We start from the raw sequence: 10,939 nt of genomic DNA on the forward strand, positions 1-10,939 counted from the left end.
TGCTGCGTGACTCACCGCTGGCCACTGGTGCATGATGTCTGATAGGCAGCCCCAGCTGACAAGCTGTTCGAAAGCTAAAAGAAAATGAAATTGTGTCATCTTTTGCCTACATCCTAGATGTTTGTGATTTGCAAAGAGATGCCACACTAAGTGGGTGACTTTTGCAGGAGTTCAAGCTATGAAATAAGAAGATGTTTTCCGATGCATTCAAACTAATGCTGATCAATCATGAGCTCTGATTTCTGTCGCTCCTTTCATTCCTTCTTTACGTTCCTCTTGTTGAGCTTCAGTATTCTTTTTGCAAAGCGAAGAGGCTGAACCTGAGATCAAAATATTGTACCTGTTGGCTGGAGGTGTACTGTCACAGATCCAAAAGGACATACGTTTTCTACTACATTTACACCGGGTGATGCACATTCAAGAACGCACTAAATGGGCATTCTTCAGCAGGCTTTTAGCATATGGTGTTCAAACCGGACTGTCGCTGCCTGCTACTAGCGCATTTATCTACAATTGGAAGAAGCTTGGCGCAAAATGTCAAAGTGGTGCAAACCTGGCAAATCTTACTCCAGGCTTTTTCTTTCACAGCTCTATTCCGAAATACGAAAGACTTGGTGTTACATAATCTCGGGCGGGCAAAACCCGCAACTATTAATATCTCCTCCATGATCATGTTTACAACGGTTAGCACATCTGTGTTTTGAAAAGGACACTGCCCACAAGTCACTACCATATCTGAGTCTCCAATTGGTCAAAGGTATGCGTTTTTATGATTGAGTGAATTTGCAGTCAAAAGTTCTGCTGGTTGAACTCCCAGTGCGTGATTAATGAATGCCTAATTTGTACGTAGAGGTCCCGACCATACTTCAAAAAATTGCATAGCGGCGCTTCAACGTGAGAATTGCGGAAGCCTGAAACAAGAATTTACTTGCATTTGCATCGAATTTTCCTTGCAAGTGGTCACTTGAACGCACTTTGCTGATGGCCATGTGGACGCAGCCTTACAGTGCAGCTTAGTTCACTACCAAGGATTATTTTTTCCATGTTTGTTTTTTTTTTTCCAACAAAAAATGTCACAAGAATGCATGTTTTGCATTATAAAAAAATTGAATCAATGTCATATTTAATCAATTCTTTAAAGACTAATATTTACTAAAACTCCCCACGGGGAGAGTGGCTCTATTGTTGCTCTGTGGGAAAATTTAGATTCTGAAATTCATCTCAGTTTAATTTTGGCTCCATGAAATGGGGGGAAAAAAGACTCCAGCCCGACCCCCCCGTTTTAACCCGCAGTCTTCGTCTCAATTTGACTCCTGGGTTGCTTGTCTCGCCCACCACCTCATTTGCTCTTCAAAGGGGAAAGCAAAGCATCTGTCTATTACGAGGAGCCCAGGGCGCTCTGCAGAGCTGTGTTAAGTAATAACAACCAGTGACGTCAAAGGCTTTCCGTCTGAGCTCGAGAGGGGAGGGCAACCAGGCAGGGGGAAAGAAAAGGGAAAGGAAGGAGGCAAAGCAGACATGGAAGTGTTGTATACAACGGAAGAGGGATCTTGTCTGTTTAGGTGCCATTTGTTCGTTTTCATGTAGTATGTGATGATGTATAAATCCAGCACATCCAGAGCAAAGAATCAATTGATTGCTTTGAGACGGAGTTTGAGCTTGACAGCTCAGAGCAAAACAAACGTTTTTGCAAATATTTAACATATTTCTTAAAAAGTGTGAAGGAAAAAAAAGGTAATTTAGCATAATAAAAATATAAATCTAAGACCAGTTGTTGATAGAGAAAATATTTTTTTTATTCTTTGACTTCTGGGTGAGATTACAAAGGTGAGGGTTTTTTAAAGATGTGTTTAAAGGATGTGATGTCTGAACAGCATGATTTCATTTCCTCTTTAAGGTGTTAGCAGTTTAAAAAAAATCCTCAAATGAACTCAAACACTTTGTAAATGACTTTTTACCTTGTTTCTGGCTCTGCCCACACTTGCATCACTGGAAACAGACTAAAGGCACTGACGGAGGGGAGGGAGATTAGATATATTTAGGTGTTACACTTCTTCATAAGCAGAAGTGACAGAGGCTGTAGTGTAGTGGATGCATTAGGCTTTAATCATTAGAGGATTACACCCTAAGACAATATAGCAGTCTTAGCATGCCTCATTATGGCTGCCGACCTTGCTCTGTCAGGTGACGGCTGTTTATTACTAGTGCAAAGAGGTTTAAGACAGCTTGAGTTTCACAAAATGAGTAGGAAGGAAGTGGAGTGTTTACATCCAGAAACAGAAAACAACACATAGGTGGTGTCTGAATTCCCTCCCTAACAACTAAAAAACTATGTAGTGCCCTGGATTTTCACAGCAATTTGGACACCATTCTCACTATTATTTTTTATAACATGTCACTGATTTCATTAAGTTAAAACCTAAAAAGTATGAACATTTTACCAAGATTATTTATGAGCCCACTCTTCCAAAGATAAAAACTTGCATGGTTTATAAATATTTAACCAAAACACTTTATTTCACATGAAAAATCATTTAACATGCAATGCATTGTGGTCTATATTCGCCAATCTAGTGAGCATTGTTGCACACTATTGACTGTATAAGAGAACTGGACTGAGCAAGTTTGCCATCACCCGTAGAAAATTAGGTCGATTCAGTCGCCATTTTTTTGCGATGCGGACGTTAACATGTTGGAACCAGATGAAAGCGGACTTGGGAGATTCTGTCAATAAAAATGTTTTGAATATTCAATGCGAGACCACCTACTTTTATTGAGGGCATCTAATTGACCAATTTATAGCTTGAATAACTTGCAATAAAGAAAAAATATGGAAATAAAATTAGCAAGATTGGTTAAGAAATGTTACTCTGACTGATATAATGATTGAGTAATATTTGGCTTATTGGGACCAGTGGGTACTTGGAACCTGAGGATGGAGGGATCCCTCAGTCCAGTTTCCTTATACAGTCAATGATGCACACTGGCTTTTTTACCGATACTTTTGGGAAATTTTTAGGGCACTAGATTTTGGAATTGTAGATTGTGTTGAAATTTTTTAACAACTCACTACAGTGCACTATAAAGTCTGCCATTTTGTAGTGCTGTCAGAATCTATCGATACTCACTAGATTGGTGAGTGTAGACCTCAATGTTTTGCGTTTGAAGAATTTTTGTGAAATAATATGTGTTTTTTTAAAACCCTCCACATTTTCATCTTCAGAACACAGTGGATTCATAAATAGTCTTCGTAAAATGTTCCTATTTATTAGGTTTTTACTTTGTGAAGGCCTTGACGTCATGTTCGCTGTTAAAAAAAAAAAGTAGTGAGCATATAGTCCAAACTGCTCTTACACTCCAGAGAACTAGATAGGCCCGCACAATATTGTTTTTTTAATAGTTAGGGAGTAGGAAGGGAATTCGGACATAGAAAAGCCATAGAAATTCACTATAGTGCACTCAATTGTGAGTAGTTAAAGAACTCAGACTCAATTATATATACTTTTAATTGATCCTAAAAATTCACTCGCAGAGTGAATATCTAAGGGTCCAATGTTAAGATATGGTGTGTCTTTTGTGTTTGATCCATACAAAGAAGGCCTTTGCACACACTTATACAACAAGCACATGACTCCACTCAAGTCAAAGTCCACTCTGTCCCTTCCATACAAGACAGACTGCTGTTTTCCATTACGGAGTTGTCTATGAAAGTAGCATTCCTCCCTTTTAACTGCTCGACTGTGTTTCGTCTACAATATTAGCCCCTCACCATAAACAATAAAAACACTTCTATGTGTGTGTGTGTGTGTGTGTGTGTGTGTGTGTGTGTGATGCATTACTGCAGCCCCCGAGCACCGAGTTGGTGTCATTAGCATAGTTTGATGTGTTAGTGCACTTTAAGCTGGGCGACAGCGTGCGTTTACCAGAGCGATGACGTGCGCTGCCTGCATCAGCACCTTGGATACGGATACACCAGTAGGACTCCTGCCCCGTTTTCGACCAATCAGCGCTTGTGTTTTCTAGATAGCACACGGCACCACCCACACTGCTGCCAGCTGTATTGTTCCGCTGCAGGGAATCTCCTTTCAGGCATTAAACCTGTATTCATCCCCATTCCTGCTGCGTTTCAAGCCAAAATGAAATAAATAAATAAATAAAGAAAGAACTTTCAGGGAACACTACCGTTATTGAAACAGGAATAAGTTAATTTAATTCATGTGATTAAAAAAACACATAAACTGTCCATGTCCAAAGCTCATTGACTAGTATTTATACTATTATATATAACGGTTTGTCAAGTTTCAGGTAGGAATAAAAAATGTATCAAAACTACATTATTTCCTTCGCATTATCAGTTTATTTATACCCTTTTCGTTGTCAGTAAAGACCTATGTTATCTCTGACGCAAACCCTGTGCATGAGAGTCCCTCCCATTTCTTGGAATCAAATGTCCTGATTGACAGCCTGATGAGCCAATGAACGCTCGAAAAATGCCGGGTTCCGAGGGAGGGACTTCTCGAACAGGCCAATAGCGTTCGCCAGTATTGTTTTGACCTCTGAAACCGCATCACCGCCTCCCTCGTGCCCATGGCGGAGGAAATCTATAAATAAAGGCAACGCAACACAAGAAGGGGACGAAGTTGCGAAACTCCCGTGTAGGAGGGAGCTGCTCTGCAAGCCTGCTGAAAGAGGACTTTAAACACGCAAAATAACCTTAAGAACAGAAACCGAAGCAAACCGTAAACGCCAATCCTCCGAAACCTACATTTACTGGAATATTTTTTGTAAAACTGATAATATATCCTATGTAAAGAAAGTATTTATACTTTATTCCTATTTGCACTAACCAACGGTACTTCAGAACTACTGAGAATCTTTATTTTTTACGAAAAGTAAGTATGCCCGACTTCTTTTTCCCGTCTTGTAGTGTCTGCATTTATGTTTGCTGTCGTTTTATAGCCGTGTTCGCACTTTCTAAGCTGATTTGCTGCGTCAGTCCTGTGGAAGTTAGGGAGGGGTGTACGTGCAGAGACGGTCGGTGTTTGCTATTCGGGTGTTATATTTTCATGGAAAAACGGCACCGGCTGTACAAAAAGGGCAATTAATCCCCCATTTTTGACCTTTCTCAACCCCGAAAAGCGACATATTTTGGTAGTTTTTCTCCGCTAGAGCAACTGGCACAACGATGGCGCAAGATTATATCAATCAACGACAATAAATTCATTTTGCTGTCACACGGTTTTGACGTCACCACCAAGTCGTATATTTTTTTGTCTTTCTATTTTTAGGAGCTCTAATAATCGAAATGGCTCCTAAAATAGTTTCCTTCAAGCTAGTCGTGAGTCGAGTAGAAATGGGTTCCACCTCCTCATTGAAAATAGTTCCCTTCAGAGTAAAATGACCGTTTAGAATGTTCTAGATTTTGGTCTCTGAGCCTATCAACAGGTCATTGACAGGCTTTTATCAGATCAGGTCGCGTGCCGTGGATGTCCGTGAACGTTTGCACATCATTTTTTTCCACCAAACATATGCTCCAGAGGAAAGGATGTCACCCCCCCCCACTCCCCTTGAAACCACTAAACATGGGTGTCGACACAGTTTGCCAAGTCTTATTTGGACATTGTTTTCAGTGTGGGGAAGCTCTAGCCTAATGAGATCTCTACACACAGAACCAGTCCCGTGACAGAGGTTTAGGAGCTCTGAAATCCAGATCGTTTCCTCACTAACTTGGCTTCCAGCGGGTATTATTGACTAGGCGTTAACTTAGCTACGTTGACTGTAAATAAATGCACGGTCCTCACCGTACTTTGTCTCCATTCTGCTTTCTGGGGCCACTCTAGCTTATTATGTAAGAAGATTCCCAGCTCTAGTGAAAGATGGATCTGTGCTCTACTATGTCTGCATACCGATCAGCCATAAACAGATTTTGATTTCTTTATTATATTTTGTCCTCGTTTTTGGTCATTTCAGATACTTATTTGGTGGATAAGTTGTCTTTCCTCGAGTATTTATCCCCTTTCTTTGTTTTTTTGCAGGAAAAAAAGTACTAAACACCCTGTGGAGGGACACCACTGCATCACAAAACCAGCACTTTTTGATTTTCCAACCTGTTTCACCCACGTCCCGGTCGCTTTTGCCACCCTGCCTGGAGCACGTCTGTGTTGCCAAACACGGATAAACAAAGCAGACCCGGTGGACACGTTCAAGGTCAGAAGAAGCTAATCTTCACACATCTGGTACACTTCAGCAGTCCGCTATGCAGCTTGAAATCCAAGTAGCTCTCAACTTCATCATCTCGTACCTGTACAATAAGCTGCCCAGGAGGCGGGTCAACATCTTCGGCGAGGAGCTTGAGAGGCAGCTGAAGCAGAAATATGAAGGACACTGGTACCCAGACAAGCCATACAAAGGCTCAGGATTCCGATGCATCCACGTGGGGGAGAAGGTAGACCCTGTGGTGGAGAAAGCAGCCAAAGAGAGCGGGCTAGAGATCGAGGATGTTCGCAATAACCTGCCCCAGGACCTCAGCGTGTGGATTGACCCCTATGAGGTGTCCTATCAGATTGGAGAGAAGGGGCCCATCAAAGTATTGTATGTCGATGACAGCAACGAAAGTGGAGCCAACAATGGAGGGCTCGATCTGGACAAGGAGATCAAGAACAGTTTCAACCCTGAAGCGCAGGTCTTCATGCCCATCAGTGAACCTGCCAACGGTGCCTCTCCGGGCTCCAGCTCTCCTTCTCCCCCATTTGGCCACTCGGCGGCAGTCAGCCCCACCTTCATGCCCCGCTCCACTCAGCCTTTAACCTTCACTACAGCCACTTTCGCAGCTACCAAGTTTGGCTCCACAAAGATGAAGAGCAGTGGACGCAGCAGCAACAACAACGGCGGCAGCAACGCTGGGAACAAAGCGGCCCGTACCTCTCCCACCAACCTGGGCCTGAATGTGAACAGTCTCCTCAAACAGAAAGCCATCTCCACCTCCATGCACTCGCTGTACGGGCTGGGCCTTGGCCCACAGCAGCACCCAAAGCCCTCCGCCTTGTCCCCGAATGCCAAGGAGTTCGTGTTCCCTCCCCTGCAGGGCCAGGGTAGCCAGAGTGCTCTGTTCCCAGGAGACAGCTCGCTCAGCCTCAGCCCGCTGCAGTACAGCAATGCCTTCGATATGTTTGCGGCCTACGGTGGCCTTAACGACAAGTCCCTCATGGATGGCTTGAATTTCAGCTTGAGCAACATGCAGTATTCTAACCAGCAATTCCAGCCAGTCATGGCCAACTAGTACGCGTAAAAGTACTACTTAAGCTACTTCATGCAGAAATGACCAGAGATAATGTGATGGGGGGGTAGCAAAACAGATGCACATTTTCAAAAAAAAAAACAACTTAAAAAAGTGTAAACAAAAAAACAGAATGTCAAAGTAAAAGATAAAAAAAAAAGACTTGTAAACCTGTAAGATCTCAGTTTCGAGTCACAGCATGAGCCCGAGGGAGAATTTCTTCGCCCCCTTGAGTTATAATGTTTTCTTTTTTTTCTTTCTTTCTTTAAACAATGAAGCTTGTAGTACAAGATGTCCAAGCTTGGTTACCTAAACTTACGAATGCATCGTTGTCATTTCTTTTGCCAACCAAGCACAAAATATTTTTTTTATGTAACTGTTTTAAGATATATATATTAAAAAAAAAGAAGAAAAAAAAGAGAGACATCATCACAAGTCATGGCCTCTTTCAGTATTTAAAACATAACTGGACATCGCCAATTTTGTCAAAAAATTGGCAGAAATAAGTGGGATTTCCTGGTCTTTTTCTAATTGTATAATTTAATTTAGTACAAGAGTTTGTAAAATATCAGAGTATCTATTGTTTCTACGACATGGTATTGCATTTATATCTTTTTACTACTCCAGTGATCTGTGATGGCTGCAGCAACTTTATGTTTTTCTTTTTTTTTTATTAAAAAAATATACAAAAAAAACCTGAATTCATCTGTTTAAAAAAAATAAATAAAAAAACAAAACAAAAACATGGACTACCCTGAAGATTGTGTACAGAATATTCCGTAGTGGTGGGATTTAAGAATATTTGCTTTTTTTTGAAAACATAAGAGTTGTATTTTCTGTTAAGAGTTTAAAGATTTTTGCTATATAATGGACAAAATGTAATCGTATATTAATTTTGTACCTACATTGTGCAATACTTGATAAAAGCAAACGGTATAACAAAAGTATTGAGTCAGTGTCTTACACTTTATTAAGTTAGTTTTAAAACCAAAAGCTTGGAGAGAGAAAAAACAAAACGCTTTATTTTGGTGGTGTTTGGGAGGAAGTGAAGACCAAGCCCTTTCCTTCTTGGGGCTGAACATGTCCAGACAAAACTCCAGCTCCTTTCCCTAAAGTCATGAATCCGGTTATTCCTTTTTAATCATCAATTTCGTACATTATGTTCTTGGCTAACATCCATTCACCTCTCCTCAATGCTGGGGTTCATGAATATAAAAGCTATAGATCACAGCTGATCCATAGGAATTTAAACTAATACCAGATAATAGTATATCTCAGCACAGTTTATTTTCTGTGCTTGTGATGAAGATTTACTGGTCTCAGCAGCTTAACACTCCATAAGAGTGCTTACCAATCTGTTGCAACTATTAAACAGACATTATTTCTCTTGCTCAGTGGGAGTTGGTTTACGGTGTGAGCCCCGTGAGCTTAGAGCCGGGCCCCCTGGTTTTACAGGTTGGTGAGCCTGGCAGTAGCAGGTTCTGGAAGGCACATAAACCTCCAAGGAGCCCGCTTACATGATCCCAGTGCGTTGTACGCAGCTGGAACAGAATGAGGGCAGTTCAAGTGTTAAATAACGGTGTTGATCACTGTGTGACAGAAGGCCAAGCTGACTGCTTGCATTTCACCTAGTGTCCCAGACCACGAGGTCTGTTAACAAATAACTGGAAGGACTGTTTTTTTTATGTGGACGGCAGAATTTGATCCACAACTTTTCATTTAGAACTATAAAGTAGCTGGAGTGAAACCAAGAGGCTGCAGTTTTGTATTCTGCTTTTATTTTCTTAACAGAAAAGGAAAGAAAGCAGATTAGTTACATATACATTACATAATAAATAGGTATAATGAACATAATTGAGTTGGTTCAATGACCTACAAGTGCTGACAGCTGTGAAAAGTTTTAAACAATTTTTAAATAATATTTGACTATAATCTGATGATTCCCCTAAAAGTTGAGGCTAGTTTGGTCTCACTGCTGTTGACGAGAGGCGTTTGGACGTCGGGTCGCTGTCACCCTGACCCCTGCTGCCAAATTTGGGCCCCGCCGGAGCTGGCTCATCACGGCTCGTCTGTCCCACCGTTCCCTGACGCGCTCGGGGCTTGATACGACTGAGTAAAGTTCACGGCGTGTGCCGATAGCGGGACGGGGTGGGGAGGAGAATGTTTGTTTATGCTTCTCCGTGACTCTGTGTTTGTGCGCACGTAGGCCTCTGAAGGAAAGGCTGCGGGGAACGGGTCACCCTGAAATACCCCTCCAGTGGGTGACGGTTTTGCTGTAAATCACATGTGGGACTCCCTGTGTGGGGAATGAGGGGGGGGGGGGGGGGGGGCAGAAAGGAGACCCTCGCCCCCCCACCATATCAACTGCTCCATTTTTTTCCAGGCTGTCACTCCACACATGCTGTGACTTATCAGGAGGTTGACACCAGGGAGGTCACTTCTGCCAGAAGGGAGAGAACAGTCAGCAAACCCACTTTAACTTTATTTATAAGCAGTTACATTCATTTTACTGTTCAAACAAACACCAAGATGAGTGTTTTGAGACACAAATTGAGAAGAATTTACTAGAATAAAACATATTTTAATAATTTCACCTCTATTTTCTTAAACACATGATTTGAAGGCATAAAAAAAGGAGAAAACACAAGAAAAGATCAGGTTGGAGCAAAAAAAAAGAAACAGCAATAAAAGAGGTTTTAAAAAGACCACTGAAACGTGGCCCGAGCTCACCCCCACCTCGCCTTGGCTGTCATAAAAACAGGTGGAGCTCAGCTTGCCTCCCTGCCAGCCAACCAGGCCGTATGGTAATGTCACCTTCCTCAGCAGAAAACAGTTATTGGCTCTGCCCCAGTCCAACCTCACATCTATTTCGGGAAGCTGATTGAGCAACGATAAGCTGGAAGATACTGAGCTTTTCTCTGACTATTAGCTCACCACGCCTTATCTGTGCCCCGCAGAGGCAAGCTGAGGCCCCAACCCAGAGAACCTATCCACCTTTATTTCCCATTCAGCCTTAAGCAAACCATTGTTTACATCTTTTCTAGTTTCCAAATGATCCATCCCTGGTGTTCTCGTTTGTCTGTCCTCCATCTGCTCCTTTCTGCAGAGGAAAACCAAAAATCTAAAAAAAATAAAAAGAAAACTACATCCTTCTTAACTGCTGTTCTTTAGTTTCTGATGTCACACCTCTCCCTTTTTTGTCAGCAGCTCGGTAAAAGATAACCCCAACAGTTCAGGGGTAAGACAGGATAATTGTAGTCCATGTGTAATAAATAGTAATCTCAAAAAAAAAAAAAAAAATCAGCATTTCCAGATATAGATATAAAACCAAGGATCAGAACCTCCATACTTTTCTTATCAGTTACTTACTTGCACACCTGGGTTCAGCACCGGTTGCCACACGCTTGTAGTTTTCAGCCCCACCCAGATATACTCAGCCTTCACAGCTGTGTAACATTTTCACAGCTGTGTAACATTCACTTTGGGGGGAAAAAAACCCAAAAACGAAACAATCCCTTTATCAACTAGAATTATCTTCTTTCTTCTTAGAATTTTCTTCTGAATTTTTGTGATGCACGTTCCTCCACAAATGTAAAAAAAGAAATAAATAAGCATAACGTGTGTCACGATATGCATGTACATGAAGTTGATTGCAGGGATCAA

The 10,939-nt window shown here is 41.7% G+C and overlaps 1 protein-coding gene and 1 long non-coding RNA gene across 2 annotated transcripts; one reads left to right on the top strand and one right to left on the bottom strand.

The window, feature by feature from the left end:
- The first annotated feature begins 4,545 nt into the window (after positions 1 to 4,545).
- On the top strand, positions 4,546 to 8,220 carry tob1 (transducer of ERBB2, 1). Its single transcript, XM_004071497.3, has 2 exons — positions 4,546 to 4,892; positions 6,036 to 8,220. Exon 2 carries the CDS (start codon positions 6,257 to 6,259, stop codon positions 7,277 to 7,279), a length of 1,023 nt encoding a protein of 340 aa, XP_004071545.1. The 5' UTR covers positions 4,546 to 4,892; positions 6,036 to 6,256; the 3' UTR covers positions 7,280 to 8,220.
- Positions 8,221 to 9,656: 1,436 nt separating this feature from the next.
- On the bottom strand, positions 9,657 to 10,110 carry LOC110015486. Its single transcript, XR_002290694.1, has 2 exons — positions 10,007 to 10,110; positions 9,657 to 9,716 (listed from the first exon to the last, which is right to left on the bottom strand). It is a non-coding gene; the product is annotated as an uncharacterized LOC110015486 (long non-coding RNA).
- Positions 10,111 to 10,939: the final 829 nt, after the last annotated feature.

Source organism: Oryzias latipes, chromosome 8 (genome assembly GCF_002234675.1).
Source record: "Oryzias latipes chromosome 8, ASM223467v1".
In the NCBI taxonomy this organism is placed as follows: domain Eukaryota; kingdom Metazoa; phylum Chordata; class Actinopteri; order Beloniformes; family Adrianichthyidae; genus Oryzias; species Oryzias latipes.